General features: G+C 36.5%; 2 protein-coding genes across 21 annotated transcripts in view; one reads left to right on the forward strand and one right to left on the reverse strand.

The window, feature by feature from the left end:
• baiap2b (BAR/IMD domain containing adaptor protein 2b) overlaps positions 1-14,753 on the forward strand; it is a gene marked incomplete at its 3' end in the record, with an annotated part of 52,079 nt that extends 37,326 nt beyond the window's left edge. For 4 of the 19 annotated variants that reach the window (XM_079852356.1, XM_079852366.1, XM_079852362.1 and 1 more), the window contains 7 exons: positions 3,478-3,708; positions 4,095-4,290; positions 5,196-5,397; positions 5,537-5,605; positions 6,178-6,340; positions 7,232-7,269; positions 8,811-11,434. In XM_079852356.1, the coding sequence (XP_079708482.1) occupies positions 3,478-3,708; positions 4,095-4,290; positions 5,196-5,397; positions 5,537-5,605; positions 6,178-6,340; positions 7,232-7,269; positions 8,811-8,841 (930 nt within the window). Of the gene's footprint in view, positions 1-3,477; positions 3,709-4,094; positions 4,291-5,195; positions 5,398-5,536; positions 5,606-6,177; positions 6,341-7,231; positions 7,274-7,478; positions 7,531-8,810; positions 11,435-12,508; positions 12,543-13,135 lie in introns of those variants that run through there. The other 15 variants (XR_013819323.1, XR_013819324.1, XR_013819325.1 and 12 more) reach the window with 9 other exon arrangements.
• A 1,580-nt stretch (positions 14,754-16,333) lies between these two features.
• The window catches only part of aatkb (apoptosis-associated tyrosine kinase b), a 48,200-nt gene continuing 43,957 nt past the window's right edge, over positions 16,334-20,576 (reverse strand). For both annotated transcript variants that reach the window (XM_079852323.1, XM_079852324.1), the window contains 3 exons: positions 20,345-20,489; positions 20,051-20,257; positions 16,334-18,594 (listed from right to left, as the gene is read on the reverse strand). In XM_079852323.1, the coding sequence (XP_079708449.1) occupies positions 20,052-20,257; positions 20,345-20,489 (351 nt within the window). In that variant the 3' untranslated portion in view covers positions 16,334-18,594; position 20,051. The remainder of the gene's footprint in view (positions 18,595-20,050; positions 20,258-20,344; positions 20,490-20,576) is intronic.

The following is a 20,576-nucleotide window of genomic DNA, read 5'->3' on the forward strand; positions in this document are numbered from 1 at the left end:
GATTCAGTGATCTGGTGGATTCACCAGCATGCAGAAGAACACCAGTCATTCCCAAGTAAGCGAGATTCACTCCTCAACTGTGACGCCCACTCTTCAGAAATGGTGATAGACAGAGCGTTGGGAGCAACGATGGCAAGAGAAGAAGGAAAAGGGAGGGCCAGGCAGAGAGTGGCCCACTTTTACAAGAACAGACTGTTCAGACGATAATCACTGTTTTCATGTGTGTAGGAAGACTTTTTCTCTGCAGGCAAATGGAGAAATATTTTAGACAAAGTGGCGGTACTTCATTGGGTAAAATTGTATTGGTCTATTGTACATAATACTGGCCAAATCTCACCTTCTTTATGATGTACTTTTGTGAAGTGATCATAAAGTGAAGTGAAGAAAGAACAAAGTGATGTGAACTAAATGACCATCTGCCAGAGTTCGTCATGGTTGGATCTTAACACCGTTACCCACGCCAGTCATGCAATAGCAGCAGTACTTGATACTTACTCACTCGTCTGCAACTGAGGGCAGAAGGAACAAAGAAAGTATAAGAATCTCTCTCACGCTCAGATGACTAAGAGATTTTACCACTGGGAAGAAAATGGAAAAGAGACCTCTTAAACATGTAATAAGATTTGTATGCTTGAAGGATTCATAGATTTCTTGGGAACTAATGGGTAGTTAGTAGTGGTCTCTGAACTGCATCTGTGTGAAAAGGCAGCGAGATTTACCAGATTCTTTTATCCGAAGTGACTTACAGTACACTTATGCTGGGTAAGTCCCTTTGGAGCAACTTGGGATCAAGGGCCTAACTCTTTGAGGAATTTGAACTATATCAACATGTCAGTTAGTAGCCCTGAGCTTTATAGCCAATACGCCAAAAGGAGGAGATGTTTTGCAGAATAATTTACTCTTTTTGTGCTTTATTGGCCTTACAATACCTTTTTATGAAGAAGTTAAATGGTTATTCGCATACTGCATTCAAAATTCTCAAATCTTATTCACTCTCCCACATTCTCAAACTTGTTTTGTGCTGTGAACCAGTAGCATTTAGCAGCATTGATAAACCCGCCACAACATGTCTTTTAGTGTAATTTTCGAATGTAAATGAATGAATGAAGACTTTTAGGGAATAATAGTTCAGGATTTTAATATCAGTTTGCATTTGTGTTCCACTAAAGAAAGTAAGTAATACAGGTTTGGAATGACGTGAGTAAATATGAGTAAATTATGATCAAACTTTCATTTTTAGGTGAACTGGCCCTTTAAATCCATGTTAAAATGTTGCTTCTACTTGGCAATAGTTTAATGACCTTACTGAATGTCATGTCGACTCTTGACACATTTCAGCATTTAAAATAATGAAGAATTGGAAATTGCGCTCGTCTTTTCTTCCCTATTGTGAAGTATATCCGAGTGAAATGTAGGACGGGACTTATTTTGGGAATTGATTGGATTATTGGAATTTACTAACTGCTGCGATTGCATGTGAGATCACATCACTTGAAATGAAATGATGTTGTTGCAAAGAGAAGGGGAAGTTCATGTTTTTGATTAAAGATTATGAAGGCATATGATTTTTAAAAATAAAAATTGACTTTAAGTTCTGCCAATTGTGTTCAATGCAATGAAAACAGCGCTAGTGTTTTTGCTTTCATGGACCCAATGAGGTCGTGACAGAGTCTGCAGGTGCCGGACAGGCAGGCGGGTGATAATTGCTTTGCGTGGAGTGGTATGAGGTCGTGACTTAGAAAAGGACCATGGGGGCTCAGTAGATGCGGTACTGACCTGTACTGGCCAAATAGAGATATTATAAGAACAGAGTGAAGCAGAATAAAAACAAAGATTAGATTATAAAGGTTTTGACATGTTAAGTGAAGTTCCTAAATGTAATTTCGGGATGAGTGAACCCATTTAATCTTTCAATTAACTGCCGGACCATATAAGCAGTCGCTCGCCTTGCTCCGGCATCGGCTGTTTTGGCATCCCTCCACCTCCCCAGCTCCACCAACATAATTTAGACATTTTGCTATTGTTGAAGCTGCTTCCTCGAGCCCCTTCAGTCAAAGCCAAATAAGTTTAACCTTAATAGCTTAAAGATTATATGGGCAAACAAACTTGTGAAAATACTGTTAAAAGTACTGTTAAATACTGTATTGAATTAAATTTTTCACCCAGTGCAATGTGTAGTACATTTATCACACTTAATGTTAAAGCAGGGGTTCCTGGAGACCTGCACAGTTTAGATTCAACCCTAATCCAACACTATAATAATCAAGTTCTTAAGTAGCTGGTTCAGTTGTGTTAGATCCGGGTTGGAGCTGAACTTTGCAGGAAGGTAGATCGTCAGGAACAGGATTGGGCACCCCTGTGTAAAAATAAAAAAAATAAAAAATATCAATGTTCCAAACACAAATTCTATTGTTTCCTATAGTCTATAGAAAATAAGAATTTAACCATTTGTGTGCAGTTCTCAAATCTGATTCTCTATTCAAATTGCCACACACACAAACCTTTTTTATATCTTTATTTGAATGTGAATGCAAATCAGATTTCAGAGCTTCTGTGGAGGGCAAGATTATCATTGAATACAGATATATTTAGTGCTGTGTTTAGCATATGACATACAATGGTTGATTTTAACCATATCGTAGTCATCATCTGTGAGACACCTTAAAGATTCTTCATAAATTGTCCTCTACCGGTTTGGGACAACATGATGGTGTCAATATAGTATCAACCTATATGAAGGTAGGTTGTTTTATATTTGATTTAGGCATCTTGAGCAGAACAATCGTTTAAAGAAAAGTATTTAAGTAGTTATTTGTGTCCAAAACTGTTAAATGTACATAAAAGGCCCAAACTAGTACAACTATTTATAGTATCAAACCAAAATTTATACTGATTTGGAACAACAATTTTGATTTTGGGGTGAATATCCCTGAACTATAAAAATGTCACAACACATGTGGGTCTTCAGAGTTTTAAATAAGTGTCCATGTACTGCTCAAGCAGATGATCTGAATTACAGAAAAGAGTCCAAAGATAAAATCGCACTTCCTGTGCTCTACATTCGGAGGTCTCTAGGCGTCCCTCATCTCTCTTTTACAGCTACTGGTCGTAGCGCTCAGCCAGGCTCACTGCCTGTGCATAGGGCAGAGTAATGAGGCTATTTCAGGCTTCAACCTACAGGGAGGGGAGGTTATCAGGATAGAGAGGGATGTCTCAGAGCTTCAGAGGAACGGGAGGTGAGGAGGGATCACTTTATCACACTTTATCGCATTCCCTCTATCAGTCCATCAGTTGAAGAGCTCACCCCTGAAACCTCAGCTGTGCAGGAACTGAAGTTTATTTTCACATAGAGAGTCTGTATTGGTCTATTCATGATTTACCCACATGGGTTTTCTAAATCGTTCTCTTGCAGGTATGTAAAGTTTGTCACTCATGCTGGGTACTAATACTTGTTGTGGCGTGGATTGTTTATTTTAGGGCAGAGACTTGCTAACGCATAAGATCCCATTGTGGCAACAAGCATGTGCCGACCCAAATAAACTCCCGGAGCGGGCGATGCTTCTGGCTCAGCAGATGGGCTCAGGAGCGGTGGGGACGCTGGGACACCACCCCTCTAAATCTAACCTGACCATCTCAGACCCCATCCCTGGGGCCAAGCCACTTCCTGTGCCACCTGAGCTTGCAGCTCTCATGGGGAGCCAACAGACGGTGAGTTAGAAACCCAGTTTGACCTAAATAAAACAATGTGTGCCACAAAATGATACAATGTCTCAAGTGCAGCTAGAAAATTTGTAAATGGTTGCATTAATGATGTGTATAATTAAGTCCTGAGGGTGTTTGGGGGTGTGAGAACCACTCACGGCCAAATGAAAGAGAGAGATGGATGTAAAGTCATTAAAATGCTGTTTGATAATGACCACAATGCTGTGGAAAGAATAATCAGAAACCTGGGGGCACGTACAACTCTTGAGTTTACAGTTTATTATCACAGAGGCACAGCTGGAGCAAGGAGTTACTGTATTGTGGAAGTAAAGGGTTTGTTTTTACACATGAAAACTATGTGTCTTAATTGTTCCTAAAAAATCCCCTTGCAGAGGATGATGGGAGCAGAATGTGTACCCATAATGAATGGATCAGGGGCCCATGGAGGAGAAGATTACCAACGCTGGATGGAGACCAGAGCCGCACACGAGAAACCGTCTCAGCAGTCTCACAGACACGGTGTAGAGACCTTCTCCAATACCCTGCCTGTCCGCAAGGTTGCTCCTGCAAAGCCCAAGAGCACTCTGGGTAAGTTAAGGAAGCGAAACATCTCCCACTGCATCTAACTCTCTGGTCACGACATATGAAAGTTTTCAGTGCTGTTTATTCAATACCCAGCTATATAATTTCATTTCGAACTGGCATCTGCGCTTTATAGCTGTGTCAGGGTCTGTGCACCTGTGCGTTTCTCTCTCCTTGAGAAATTAGTGAGTATTCCTCTAGTGAGTGGACAATAACAGGGCAAACACTGCTGGAAATGAAAACAGGGCAGAGCAGCTGGGAATAGAGAGGACAGCTTTAAAAATGAATAGAAAATAGGTGAAGGTTATAGCTTCTCATTTGAAGGGAGTATTTTTAAGAAGCAGCAGAAACGAGCTCTCTTTATGAGTGTTGTACACGATCTTTACGTGCAATTTTGGTAGCACTTTATTTTACAGTCCTGTTCCCCATGTACATACTATGTACTTACTATAGTTTTTATAATAACTGGGTAATAACTAGGTACTAACCCTGAACCTACCCCTAAACCTAACCATGTAGTTACACCTTATATTAACCAGTACTTTCTTGGGTAAGTACGCTGCAAGTACATGTACTGTAAGATAAAGTGCAACCAAATTTGAAATATATTCCTAAACCTACTGAGCTGCCTTGTTGTTTACTGCCTACTTGGGCAGGATACTAACTTAAACTAAATCTCGGAAGTGACCAATTTGAGAGGAGAGACTCAAATAGTGCCTCTCACATGCAGCAAACAAGCATTTGACTGAACTGATTCCAATAGTTTGATGTTAGTATGTTAACAACACAAATATTTTAAACACAAAAACAATTTAATCTATAAAGTATACATTTATCTATACACTGACATTTCTCTTGCATAATCAATTATGAAAAATTGCTCAGCATGAATTTCTAATCTCTGACCCCAGCAGAGACACAGACCCTGCCCAGGTCAAGCTCGATGGCAGCTGGGCTGGAGAGAAATGGCCGGACACGCGTTCAGGCCCTCTTCTCCCATGCCGCCGGGGACAACAGCACTCTCCTCAGCTTTATGGAAGGAGACATCATCACACTGTTGGTGCCTGAAGCCCGAGATGGCTGGCACTACGGTGAAAACGAGAAGAACAGAATGTAAGCATCTTATGCTTAACATCACAATAAAATTTGCTCATGTATAGGATGACTTTAAAGAAAAATGAAAATGTGTTTTAAAGCGAATTGATGAACCCGAAGATCTGCTTCAAATGCCATGTTGTATGTGTCTTATCAGGAGAGGCTGGTTCCCGTTCTCTTACACTCGTGTGATTCCCGAACCAGACAGCAACAAACTCCACGTCAGGTGCGAGTCTGTCGGAATATTAATGAGTTTACAAAAGCCTTTTCAATGTCTAAATGCCATTTAATATTGTGCTGGCTCAACCTATGAATGAAGTGCATTTAGAGAACTACGATCATCATGAGCTGAATAACACCATAAAACATGCAATTTAGACAAGTTTGAAGCCTGTGCATAAAGATTTTAATGTTGACATGACAAATCAAAATTAGCTTTGTTTACTTTATTCAGGCACATTCATAATATTATTGTGTTTGATGATCAGTGCATGTTATTCCAAGAAAAAAAATGTTGTCCTTTAAATGTAATGTCTAGCTCAGTCTCACTTTCCTTTTCACTACTGATGTCACTTGGATAATGTTATCCAATATCATAATGTTTAGACATTATTTGAGCAAATGTGAATTCAGTTTGGCTCCATTCTAGTATGCAACATCCAATCAATTCCTGATGGATAAAATAAACTACATTTCTCAATTCAATATCCAAAAATGTCACATTACAGACATATAAATGAGCTGCAGATGGCAAATCATGTTGACTTTAATGGTGTGTATGTATATATGTGTTTGTAGTTTGCAGCATAACAGGAGCAGCAGCACAGGAAATCTTCTGGAGAGAGAGATGGCGTTGCCAACACCTGATTACGGCATGCCCGCACGCTTCCTCGCCCAGCAGCAGAGCACAGCACACAGCCGACAGAGACCGTACAGCGTGGCTGTGCCAGGATTCTCACAAGTAAGCTATGCACACACACACACACACACACACACACACACACACACACACACCCTGTCTATTCTCATTCTTACATCCAGTACACACAGATTAAACTTCACATATGTATGCAGATATTAGTATAGCTTTCTACAAAAATAGTACTGTAGTATTAATCACCTTTCATAGACATTTATCAGACATGCTGAAATTTAGCGGTGCGACAGTTCAAATAGAGCAGCCCAATCTCCAGCTAACCGCATAGAGGACGTTCCAGGACATTACCCTGAACCCTGAAGGAAGCTGGCATGTTGCATGTAAGAACAAACAAAATCTAGGGTTTGGCATTTAAAACCCAACATTTATTTTTGAGAAATGTTTGCATGAAAGCTCTGTTTTACTAAACTTTACTGAAATATATCCACTTGCAATGGCAAGCATTACAGACTTGTATGAATAAGCATACTTCTGGGGTAGCATCAAAATGCATCACAATCTCATACACCAGAGGTATGGTGGAACGCTTTCTGTCACAGTTTCAGAAGTAGGGCTTTGTTATGTAAGATATTCACATATATAATATATCCATATATGTAACAAAGCCAGCAAAGTGTACATATCCACACATGCAACAAAGCCAGCAAGAAACCCCAGGGTCCCCTCCTTAGTGCATTCAATATTGTCATGCTGGTGTTCCTCTGGACTGGAGACACTGCTCAATTGTCTCTTCCCATTGCGTCTGTTCAGGATGCACCCAATGACCTCCTTTTTTATTCCCTGTTACAATAGCAATGCTTTAGCTACAGTATCATCAATACTGAAGTTCATAAGTGTTCTGTGTTCTGCGACTGCCATCTACTGGAGATGTGAGGAAAAGTAAATTACTTAAAGATATTCTCTCTTCCTTCACAGCAAGGGCTGGAGGAGTACGAGTCTCGATTCCAAACCAGGTAAGACCAAGTTCTCACTTACTCATTAGCCCTCTGAACAGTGACACAATATAAACAAAATGTATTTTAGTTTGTCTATAAGTTCTTTCTTTGTTTCCCTATATTATTTGAATTATTTCTCTCTGGTTTTGTTTGAATTAAAAATGTTACATAATCTAAATCCGTGGCGATTATGGCAAGCAAAAAAGTCTTGTTTGCTTGACCTGCAGCCGGAGCAGACGAACATAGCTGACGTTTCTGAAGGTCTAGCCCAAACATAAGGTGGGCGGGTGACCAAACAGGGCACCTAAACCCATATTGAACAAAGGAGAAACCTCTGATTGTTTAAATGGGTTTCATAAACCTTGCAATAATATAATAAGTCATTTATGGTCATTTCCCATAGATGAGAAGCATACCTACTCTCAAACATGTTGTAGCCATACTTTACCAATTTGAGTTAACTTTTTTTTTTTTTTTTTATTGTTGAAATAAATAAATAACTCCTTGTGGGTCATCTATGGGGAAGCTGACCATTCCCAGCTTTTATTCCAAATTCCTTAGCATCCCAAAATTTGAAGTAGGCAGAGATTACATTTCTCAAATGGTTTAATTTTTCCATTTACGTTTCCATTCCATTCTTGCTTTTGCTGTCCATGTGTGTCTGTCTTAAATAGTCTTTAAATGTCTTTTGTTCCAACTTTTAGTTTCTGTTGGGAATTTCTTCCACATGCTTCCCTGAGTATTTTAAATCTCTAGTTCACTTTACACCTTGCTATACACACCATTTAGATTTGACTCCCATGATGCATTTGAAACAATGGGCTCCATTTTCTCAATACAAGTGTATGAATCTGGAATTTTTGTCTGATTCTGATTAGTATGTTTGAATTGTTTTCATTTTACTTCTGAACCACACACACATGTCTTGCAGGAATTGAAGCCCATCACATGTTTGCAACCTGCTTTAATAGATATTAGTTTTAAATTAGTAACATTAAAGGGATAGTTTACCCAAAAATTTAAATTCTGTCATCATTTACTCACCCTCACATCATAGAGGACTTTCTTCCTTTCTTGGAACACAAGAAATAAATGGAGATTGCCGCTTTTCAGCTTCAATAAGCACCATAAACGTAGTCTAAATGACTAATTTCCTATATTCATAAGTCCCCTGAAGCCATACAATAGCTTTGTATAAAGAACACACTAGAATTGAAATCATTATTATCTTGACATTGCCCCCTACCTCTCCATTGGTTGATCAAGTTCACAAAACCAGGTTGAATGATTAATGCACGAATCAGACTCATTAATTTCTTGAGTTCAAGTATAGCAAACAATTCATGTGGACTAATTTTATGATTCTTTCATGGTGCTTTTGCCTGATGAGCTCAGTCCCCGTTCATTGTAACTTTTGGTTTGGAAAATGTGAGTCAATGATGACAATTTTCATTTATGCGTGAACTATTCCTTGAACATGAGTGCTTTATGCTCTCTGTGCATCAATGTGTCCGTGTCCAAAGCCAGTCTGGCAGCATCTCCCTCTCTTTGTTCCACAGTGCCGAGGGCAAATTGATTTCGACAGTGTGAGAGGACAGACAGACACACAGACACCACCCTCCCCTCCGTCCACACTCACTTCCCTGTCTTCCTTTATCTCTCAACAATCCATTCCCCTTCACTCCACCCTCAGAGGAAGAGGATCTAGATCCACCCTTCCCTCCTTCTCTTTCCCTTACTTTATCCAAGTTGGAAGCAGCCTAATGGAACCGGAATGCTGAATATTCCATGTTGACCTTCCTCATCATACGTTCCTATCATGAGGATGTTGAACTTTTTTCAATAAACATGTTAAATTGTCTATATGTATCTCTTGCCTGTCTTTCATGCATGTACATGTCAGCAATGTATAAACTAAGTGCATCACTTTTGCCATCGAGGGGTCCATGGATTTAGTTTTTACCAGAAAATGGAAATTCTTTCATCATTTGCGCAAGAAAACACAAAGAAGCTGATTTTTTTCCTTAAAATGAAAGTGAATGGACCTGTCCAGCAAGATTTTCTTTTTCTGTGATTGGCTGTTCCTCACACAAACCTATTGTATGGCTTCAAGTCATATGGACCACTTTTATAGTGCTTTTTTATTATTATTTGGAGCTTGACAGCAACTGGTCCCAATCCACTTTCACTTTATTGAAGAGAGAAGCTCAGAAATCTAAATTTTGTTTGTGTTCCATGCAAGAAATAAGAGTTGTACGAGCTTGAAACGACATGAGGGCAAGTAAATGAATTACATTTTTTGTTGAACAAAAAAAATGACAATGAAACCGGTGTGGCAATATGTTTGAATTTATTGTTTGTAACAATAACATTGAGTTTATCCAAGTACAAACAAATGTTAATAATGAAACAGAGCTGAGGATTTAAAAAAATACAATTTTTGAATTATTAATTTGCATTGTACAATTGAATGGATATTATGTAATTATTAAAGAGGTTTCAGTGTTTTTCCATCTCATTGCTTATTGCTGATGTAAAGGGCCTCCATGATCTCATATCTCATCTGGAGTGCCTTCAATAAACGATCTGTTTTCTAAATGCGTCAAGTGTTGATTAGAGCAGGACGGTTCTGATGTGCAGCAAATACTTGACCCTTGTATTGTCTCAAGTGAAGATTGTTGTGTTCTGAGAGCCTTGAAGCTGAACTGGAACAAATTCTTTAAATATAAATGACAAATGTCAGTTGTTTCTGGAGTTCATGGTTCATGCATGAAAGAAAAGACAACTGGTACCTACATTTCCATGTCCCTTCACCAACCACAAGTGACTGCTAGTGATTTCATTTCACCACAGATAAGGGGTATAACCCGCTTAACATGGTAAATCACTGTAATGCATGGTATAGAGTGGCTCACTGCTCATATACATAAAAGCAGAAAGAATAAACAATATATAAGTTGCTTACAAGCAACATTTCTTTATTAATGTAGATAAAGTTCAGCTAATCCAATCAGATTTTACAGTCGGAGAACGGTCTTTTTTCCTCTCCAGTCGTGACAGCGATACATCCATATTAATGATGTGCCAAGTATATAATCCATGTGATCAGTGCCTTGTACATAGCACATAATATTTGTAAATATAACTTTAATCAAACACTGAATTGTAATCATGAATATTTCTAATTCTTTTCTTTTGACATGGATGCATTTCTTTTATTTGGATCAACAAGATCCCTGTACAGCTTTTTAATTCCAAACATATGTAAACACTAGCAATAATCAAATTTGATACCATCTTTTTTGTTGTTGTTCGATAACAATTTACACAATCTTATATGCTTATAATACACTTACACACTACTTGTGTGAGTTTTATAGCCTTTTTCACAGGAGTGAAAGTTCCAGTGTTGTAATGAAACTGATTAAATGCTTTGAAATTGCCATTTTATAGAAACAAATTGATGATTAAAAGAAGCGATAGGGTTGATGTTTCTCTGATGTGATAGAAACACTACAGTGCTTATTAGTCAGCAAAACAGTTATTGTTCAAAGGTGCACTGCTTTACATTCTCTCTGTATTGTACTTGAAATGCCGATATATCGCTGTACATGAAGGTGTTGCTCAATGAAATAAAATGCACCTTCAGTAAAGTATGTGTGAAGATGTCCAGATTCCACATTCACTTTCCCTTAAAGGTTTTCTCATGTTTTCCTGCACTGAAGATCCTGCCAGGTGCTTTGTGTCTGTCCATCCTCCTAGTTTTTTTCTTTTACCTTCTGTTTGTCTATTTCTGTGTGACTAAACCAGCGTCTTGCTGTAGCTCTGCCAACACTCTCCATCTCTGTTTTGATGAATTTAGAGACAAAAGCAGTAAGGTGTCACGGACTGGAAGCCAGTGCCAGTGTTTCTTCTTTCTGCACTAAAGTAAAGCCATGGTACAGCCGCCACGCTCAAAGAGAGATCCACCTCTGTCATGTTATTTGTCAGTTTAATTTTCTTTCTTTTTTTTGGAATGCCCACTATTGGATGTAAAAGGAGAGAAATTAAAAGAACTTTGCTGCAAAGTATATATACACTCCAATATGCATGTATTTTGGGCGACTCTAGAACAGTGTAATGTTGCTAAATGATCATGTGACTTTCTACTCTTGAGAAGATGAATAAACATTTCTTCAGATTTAAGCGGTGTAGATTTTCTTAATGCCCGTCTTGTCATAATTTGATTTCCTTCTTAATGTCATGTCTATAGTCGTGCCATGAGACCGATCAACAGAATATTAACAGAGATTGTCTAAATTTTAGTCCGTTTGTCTCTTAAATTATCGACTTATGATATAGCTGATTAAGTCTTTCAATATTTGCTGATTGTCAGTTCTCAGATTGATAACTGCAGACACTGTCAATCTGAAGTGTTTCTGTAATCTGCAACTCAGCTTTCATATACTGTAAAAATTATATGATCAAAAAGTTGACAACATATATTTTTACATTGCATTAACTCATCAAAATAAGTTAAGCAATTTTCAGCTTTTTTGTAAGTTATACAAGATTCAACTCATTTTTTAAAATTCAGTTTAATGTAATTTAAGTTGAAATGACTTAAAAATCATATACATTGTATAATCAAAACTGTTCATACTTAAAAATTTAAGGCAGCAACTTTTTTTCCCCCAGTCTACTGTTTTTAAAAATGCTTGTAAATTACTTTTGAAGAATAAATATTGCCAAATGATAAGCTAAATTTAATAATAAATTCAACTTTTTTTTTATTTTTTATTAAAAGGTGTTTTAATGACTTTTCACAGTAACAATAATTTCATTTCAGAGGTGAATTTAACTCTTTCTCCACCATTGGCAGAATTTTCAAAGTTTTGTTAAAATGGTCAAAAAGGCTGACGCTGGCTCGCAACTTAAAACAAAAAACGCTGGCGGGGAAATTGTTAATAACAAAGCAAAAAGCAAAAAAAGAAAAGAAAGATCAAAAAGCATTTTAAGAACTATTAGATGTGATGACTGTGACAATGTCTGATTCACAATGCTCTCGTTTGGTTTGTTCACCATTTTCTGAATGTTAAGCACATTATATAATACATCTGAAAGTTCCATGTTCTATTTTGTACACTTTTCAGTAAAAGTGCCTTTTTATATATATATATTTTTAAATAAATAAACAAATAAACATTAATAGTATAGATTCTTTCGCTAAAGACAAATAGTCAAATTCCTATATAGCCTGTTCTCGTTTTTTTCCCAGTGTGGTTCCTGAGTTTGAACGCTTTTGAGTGAGAGTGAGTAAACCATACAACTAAGATATATCTCCATGATCATTTATTTATATATTAAAAATGTAAAAGAAGATTGCATGGTTAGGACACCACTGAATAATTAAGTGACCCCAAAAATGATCTGAACTTTTGGGGTCTCTATATTTATGTTTCCATCCACAGCATGTTGAAGGATATGACTGGGCCTGATTTTACTTCAGCTTCGAGTTCTTTCCACCCCAGTCCATTTGATAAAGCTCCAGCTTTCTAAAGAATTCAATTTACACATACAATTTCATATTTGAATGCAAAATATGATGTGATCATTTCCTGAAATGACTTAAGATAAATCTGAAATGAATCTTTTGAGCAGCCACAAACGACTCAGGGAAGAGAGACTGAACTTGAATTATGATCAGTATCATCAGTATGTCTGTTTTTATGGCATGCATAATCTCGAAAAAAAATTTCCTTCCATTTTCACTCACTCAAATATAGAGCTTCAAACATCCTTTTTTTTTTTATTATCTTTTTTGCATGTTTTATTGTCACTTTTAAGCGTCCTTAGAAACAATGGTACGTCTGTCCTTTATATGATGCTATGTTTTTTTTTTTAGAGTGACGGACCCTCTCCAATTCACCACATTTGCGCTCACATCTCGCCAAAGACAGAGCAATTCCATCAGCAAGCAGAAACCCAAACTCATCATAACTGAAGACCTTGGATCTCGACACCATTATTAGGACAAATTTTAGATACTGTACTGAACATTATCTTACACCCACAATCCACAGAACGCCATGCTCTGAGATTCTCTTCATTCTACTATTGCCATTACAAGTTGAGCTTAATGTGGATCATATAGGCCTAGATCCTCATGTTGAAGAAACCATCACTCGATATATGGAAATTATATACAAATGCAAATATATTTAGTAAGACCTTTCTACTTTTAGTCAATTTTATGTTTGGTCCATTGAAGAAATCTGCTCAAATGACCATAGGCTATAACATATGATATTTCTATTTTGTCTCATAAAGCACAGTTTCTGCCCTCTTTCCACCGTACAACATATCTGTTGTGCTCTCTTGCACTTTGAATGATTTAAAATAAGGTTCAGCCTCAATAAAGTGATTCAAGCAAAACATCTTGTTTTTAATTTGAACAGAAATGCTCCTCTTCATTTAATATCATGCATTTTATGATGTATTCAGCATTGTAATACAAACGATTTCCCACAATGTTTCATTCATATCACAATCACGATTCCGGTGCTTGTTCATGTCAAACGCAAAAGGAGCAGATTATTTGGTGACATCAATCTGCAAAATGTTTTACTTGGAGTAAAACCTGGAGCATAGATCTCAAAGCTATTGTCATCTCTATTCATTATCTCTATAAATCTAGAGACTGCTCTCCAAAAATGGCCCACTCCCTCAACTTCCTCTTTAACTTATCTTTAAAAAAAACCTCCTCAATATTCACATTTTCTCAATAATCACATTTATTCAGTGTTGCCAACCATTTTCAATGGAAAGTAGCTCAAGTCTGCTCAAAGTGTTTAAATGGCGCTAGATGGCGCCAACCATCGGCACTTTAATTACATCTGTTTTCCACAAGACCTGCTGTATTTTCGTAATATAGCTGAATGTCAAATAAAGCTGTTCTCATTTAGATACATATCTTCTGGCTGACAACGGAACGAATATGATATAGTGACAGACTAGAACCAGCAATTGTTAGCAATTAGCTAGATTGTTAGCAATTGCTAGATCGCTAGACAGGCACAATCATTTATTATAAACTCGTCATGCCCTGCAACAGCTCAAGTTGGAAAAGAAAGACGGACCCTTCATGCATAGCAAAGGAAACAGAACAAAATTTCACTCTGGTTAATGAGTCTTGTTATGCATTTCTTAAGGACCCAAGTCAAGGGAACAGGACACGAAACCACTTAGCAGTATTATATTGGTCTGAATGCATTATTTTTCTTTATAGTTTTTACTTTAATAAAGATATTATTCACAACTTTCTATTGTGATGAAATCTTGTCAAATCTGGACGATACTTTGACGTTTTGTTCTACAACATCAATTACACACACCCATAGTGAAAATGTGAATTTTGAAGCAGTTATTAGCAGTTAGTTAAAACAGTTCTTTTTGAAAATGTAGTGATTGCATTGATTGATTGTATGTATTGATGCATTTTAAATAAATGTATAAATGCATTTATATAGATTCTTTTTGAAAAAGTAGCGATTCTTTTCGAAAGTGTAGTGATTGTATTGATTGATTGTATGGAAAAGGTAGAGGTTATTTTTGAAAATGTAGTGATTCTTTTAGAAAAAATAGCGATTCTTTTAAAAAATGTAGCAATTCTTTTCAAAAGTGTAGTGATTGTATTGATTCATTTTGAATAAAAGTAGCGATTATTATTTTTTTTTAAAGTAGCTATTCCTTTTGAAAATGTATCGATTTTGAAAGAGTAGCAATTCTTTTCGAAAAATGTAGCGATTGTTTTTGAAAAAGTAGCGATTCTTTCGGGAGAAACTAGCGATTCTTTTCGAAAAAGTAGCGATTCTTTTCGGGAAAAAGGTAGTGATTCTTTTCGAAAACTGAAGCGCTTCTTTTCGAAAAATTAAGCAATTCTTTTTGAAAAATGTAGCGATTCTTTTCGGAAAAGTAACAATTCTCTTTGAAAGTGTAGTGATTGTATTGATTGTCTGTATTGACGCATTTTGAATAAATGTATAAATGCATTTTTAATAAATGTAGCAATTCTTAAAAGTAGTGATTCTTTTGGAAAAAGAACATTTTCAAAAAAGAATCGCTACATTTTTTCAAAACACATTTATACATATAATCAATCAATAAATGTAAAAAAGAATGCTACATTTTTAAAAACAACAAAGAGATAAACTGTTAGAATAATACAAAAATATATAAACATGGAAACAAAACAAACTCAATTAATTATTAATGTTTTACAAAGTTTAACGAAGAATCAAACAGAACACCAATCACCCCCTCACACATGAGATCAATTAACTGCGCCTTCTATTGGCGGGAAAGAGATATTCAAAAATGATGGCAGTTCCTGTGACGGGTTTTGTCTGTTTGGTATGGGAAAGTGTTCTAGTACGTAAGTATGACCATTTATATTATGCAAGTGGTTAATTGAAAACAATAAACATTTAACATGGTCTTAACACAATACATAAATCAACATAGTGAATAATGACTCAGTAAATGTTAAACTAAAGAAAAAGGACATGGTGAGGACAGGAACAACACTAAACAATACACAATCAGTGACACACACATATCTGCATTAACTGGTGTTAAAATTTGCGCAAAACAGATGTGTTATGATGATGTTAGTATGAAAAGTGTATGTATGCATGAATTTTCTCAATCCAGTGTCATAATAAGAGTCCTTTTACAAAATTAGAGTCTCTAGTCACAGCGCCTCACTGTGACAGTACATTTTGTGAAATACAATCAATACATTTATTAAAAATACATCAATACATTTGTCAAGAGGACAAATGGAAGAGTAAATGTTCGCTTTGACGAGTCCTATTTAAACAGCTCATTTGCTCATTACAGGTTTTTTTGGTATACAATCCGTGACGCTCACATCTGGTATAGGCAAATTTAATCAAAATAAAATATGAATTATAAACTTATGAATAATAAATTAAAACTAAATCCATAAAGCGATGACATGACGAGAACCCCTAAAAGGTTCTACATTAAACCTTTTCTTCTAAAAGTGTATATATTAAGACAATAAAAAACTGCAAGAGAGAACCGTCAAACAGAATAGTTTTATTTTTCTCACTAAGTTTGACACATTTGAGGAACAGACTTACAACCACTCTCGCTTAACATTGTACTGCAATTCAAAACCATCGTACAGGCAAATTTTCTCAGAGGAAAAAAATCAGTGAATCTGCCGCTCTGGATCAGAATAACAGGGACACCAATCCGGCGTGTGCCATATCACGTGATACATTTCTTTGGCAGAAAACACATACTTTTCCTTTACCTCCTGAGTTCCCATTTGATCTTTCAGTAGTTTAAAATTGTTGAATCAAATACAAAAATAGTACAGACTGTTGTCTAGTTCAATCTAAGCTAGACGGTTACATAGAATAAATGCCTTCACGGGCAAACAAACAGAACATATCGAGAGTAGCGTATGGAGATTTAACGCACAGAAGTGTGCAGGTAGCATCGAATCCCTCCGACTGTACACTGTTCTCAGTCACATCTGCAGGCTCGTCCTCCTTGATCACGTCCGATGTCTTGTTTCCCAACCATATGTGAAAAAAAGTCATAAGATCATGTCCATTTTGTTCAGCAGTGTAAATTGTTCCTATTGGTCAATTCATAAAGTTCAGCATGACATTCTGTTAAGCGTTGCAGCTTGCAATGCTAAAAAGCATTTATCTGTTCTTCAAAGTTCAAGGAAATATAAAACATGTGTTGGCTAATAAATAACACTCTTTATGTATATTATTAACACCCTGATCATAATACATCCCGGCTTCAATCCTCAAAAGGCATGTACAGCATCATTTTAACAGGGTGAATACAGGTAAAGTGCAACACTTTCTGGTCATTTGTAATCACCTTTGTTTGTTTTTTTAATAATATGATTCAAATGGCTACATTAATGTTAATGATGATGATTTAGCTTAAGTGTCCCTCTTCACCAGTAGTCACTCTAAATACATCATTAAATACATGTCAGACCATTGAAATCCCCCATTACATAATATGTTGTCAATTATATATTGTTCGATATTTATTTTTGAGTATTATGAAGATTTTCTACTTGCCTACTCTTAAAACTTCAATATTTTAAAAAGGTAATCATTTCAATTTTATATATTATTGTTCATGGATTTAGCTGCAGATATTCAAAGTCAAACTCATTGGAACATGATTTCTGCTATGAACAGCAAAAATATCAAAGTAATTTGCCTCATGTGCAAACCCAGCAAGCAATAGCTGTCATTTCACCGTCTAGATTAACTATAGACCCGATATATAGTCCGGCTATGAGTAACCCACTTTTAGCCAAAATAACCTTGAATTTGGTTACATGTCCTTTTGGCTAAAATAACTTGCGAGATGTATGATATTCCATCATGTAAGCAAAGGTTTCATTTCTTTGACATGTTCTATGCGTAGCCTGTGCTTCTATTCTTGGGCTATGGTTAGACGTCTATTAAATTTTCACTGACCGGCCAAATTTTGCCTTGTTTTAGCCTAAACGTCAGGTCTGTGTTTGGATGGCTATTAGACGTCTTTTAAACGCAAAATTGCTTGCTGGGAATTCATTTCATTTGAAGCACCGAGTAATAAGTAAATAAATAACAAACATGATCTAAAACACTAAGCAAATTATGAAGAAAGAGATTTGATAATAAAGTGTGATTATTAATAAAATCATAAAAGTAGTTTCAGAATGCCATGTCACCATAACACAATGCTACTCTCAGGCAGGTGACATACACAAGGCAGCGGTGTGTCGTGAACTTCATTTTAGTCATGAAAACACTTAAATACCCTCTCCTTTTTAAACTCCTCCTTTACAAACAACACTGCATTGGTGTTTCACAGTAAAAATCAGTTCGGTTTAGTTTTGTTACATTTCGCTAAGATGGTCTCTTTCAATTTTTGATGCAGTGATACCTTTAGCGTCTTTTCAAACACTTTCCAAAAATACAGTATATGATGTTGTAAACAGTCACGGTCAGTTTTCAGTAGATCCATATGAACAAAGCAGATCCATCCAAATTCTCTTTCATTTATAATATGCTAAATTTTAGTTTGTGTTTGTTAATATGTTTAGTCATTTCCACATGTTTTTTCTTCTGGGCCCTTTTTAAAAGGGCTGCTCTGAAGTGTTTGCTGACATTAAGTGGCACTGTCTTTGAGGAAATCCAAAAATGGTTTCCAAAGAGATCCAAACCTTCTTCTTACTGAGGGGTCTGTCATTGCAGCTCACTGTTGGCATTAGTATGATGATTCACTCTCTTTCCTCGTCTTCACTGCTTCCTTTAAAATAGAGGAAAAACACAACTTTACATTAGCTTTATATTGAATTAACTTATCACATATTATCGCATAATAAATGTCTAAAGCTTTTGGAGAATAAAAAAAGATTTTACTGTAGAATAAATCTGTTCAAAGACAAAATATGTGAAACATATTCAAACTTAAAAAATCTAAACATTATGTACTTTAAACATGTTAATATAGTTTCCAATTTATTATTTTATTAATAATAATAATAATAATAATAATAATAATGTATACGGTTTAAAGGGGTCCTATTATCTCCTTTCACAAAGTCTTGATTTTCTTTTTGGTGTGTACTAGAATAGGGTTTCATGCTTGACTGTTCAAAAAATGCATTATTTTTCACATATTTTACATTATTGTAGCACTTCTCTTCCTAGTCAGTCTCAAATGCACTGTTTAGTTCCTGTTTCGATGAAGCCCCTCCTTACGAAATAAGAAATGTGCTCTGATTTGGTTAGATGGCCCAGTGTGTTGTGACTGGCGAACCACTTAGAGCGCTTTTCCGGAAATGTCACTCCCCTTACTATAACCGTGAGTTTCATCTGCTCAGTTGTAAATATTAACAATGGCGTCAATTTTGCCCTACTAATTTGAGGCCGATTCAGACCCTGATAATGTTTACGAACAAGAAGATCGCACAGAATCTACAGGACGCTTTAGAGTGGTAGGTTCCTTAAGATCAGTGAACAGTCTTACAAAAGCAAGAGCCCCGTAACTAAACACTTCATCAACATTGTAATGTTAGCTAGCAGGCTAGCAGAGCCACAAATAATAAATCATACATGTTGTGATCCATAAACAACTGCTTGTCTCGGCGAAGTTTGAGCTGCTCAGTCTTTCAGGAGAAGCTTTTGTGTGTAGCAGCAATTGTACTCTCTTAGGTTCTGGAAGCTGTCCTCCGTAAAATGTGAAGCACAGCGATAAACGTTGGGGTTATAATGTTCAGGAACAGTGTTAAAAATGTATTTTAGCCACTGTTTTCTAAATTCATCCACCTTAGGAAGGCCAAACAAAGGGGTTTTGGAGCCGGAGTGAAAAAAAACAAAACAGCATCTCTTCAACATGGCAACAATACGCTACTAAAGCAGGTGGTCTTCTTCGTCTTCTCTAGCACAGTTCAACCATGCCTTTCCCCCTTTTTTGTATTATTCCGTGGGCTGGGATTATTTAAATGAGTGACATTGTGACTCCACAAGATCCGGAAAAAGTATGTTGAAGTCCCAACGAAAACAGTTTTCTGTTGAAGAGAATATCTCCCTTTGGAATGGACTTTGAGCTTTGTAACCTTGCAGATCTTTTTTTATGTTCAAACAGCAACATTATACACAAACTGAAGTTGAAAAAGTTAATTGTATATTGTATATACAAATGTTTTAATGTTTTAGCTTCCGTTAATGATAAAAACACTGCTTCAAACGTGCTGTCTCACCTCATGCAGAATCCATATCTGAATCCGAGACATGTGTAATGGAGAAACGTGACACATTGGATGGAGAAATGGTAAAACGAGAGACTTGTGCAACAGGTTTAGTGATGCCGGTCGGTAGGCTCGGCTTTGCAGTGATGTCCGGAGACACCACGGAAGATGTGGGAAGGGGCAACAATGGGAAATCATCTTCCCATTCAAACCCTGCACCTAGGATCAAAGACAAAGAAGGATGGTAAATAGATAGTGTAATAGATACTTAAATCTTTTGTGCAGCGAAAAAAAGAAGAAGCTTACTCTCTTCTGATATGTTTCCATCAGAAGAGTCATCGGAGGCATTGACTTTTTCCTGTTGGTTTTGCACTTTACTCTTTGCGCTCGATTTGCTTGTCTCTCCACTCAAGGGAAAACTGTGATCTGCCAACTCTCTGGTTGGACTTTCCTGGAGGCATTGACACAAAATGTTATGATTAAACTTCAAAAGTACTCAAATGTGATTTAATATGTCATCAAAAACCGTCTTGAAATA

This window comes from Squalius cephalus, assembly GCF_949319135.1.
Source record: "Squalius cephalus genome assembly, chromosome: 19".
Classification (NCBI taxonomy): domain Eukaryota; kingdom Metazoa; phylum Chordata; class Actinopteri; order Cypriniformes; family Leuciscidae; genus Squalius; species Squalius cephalus.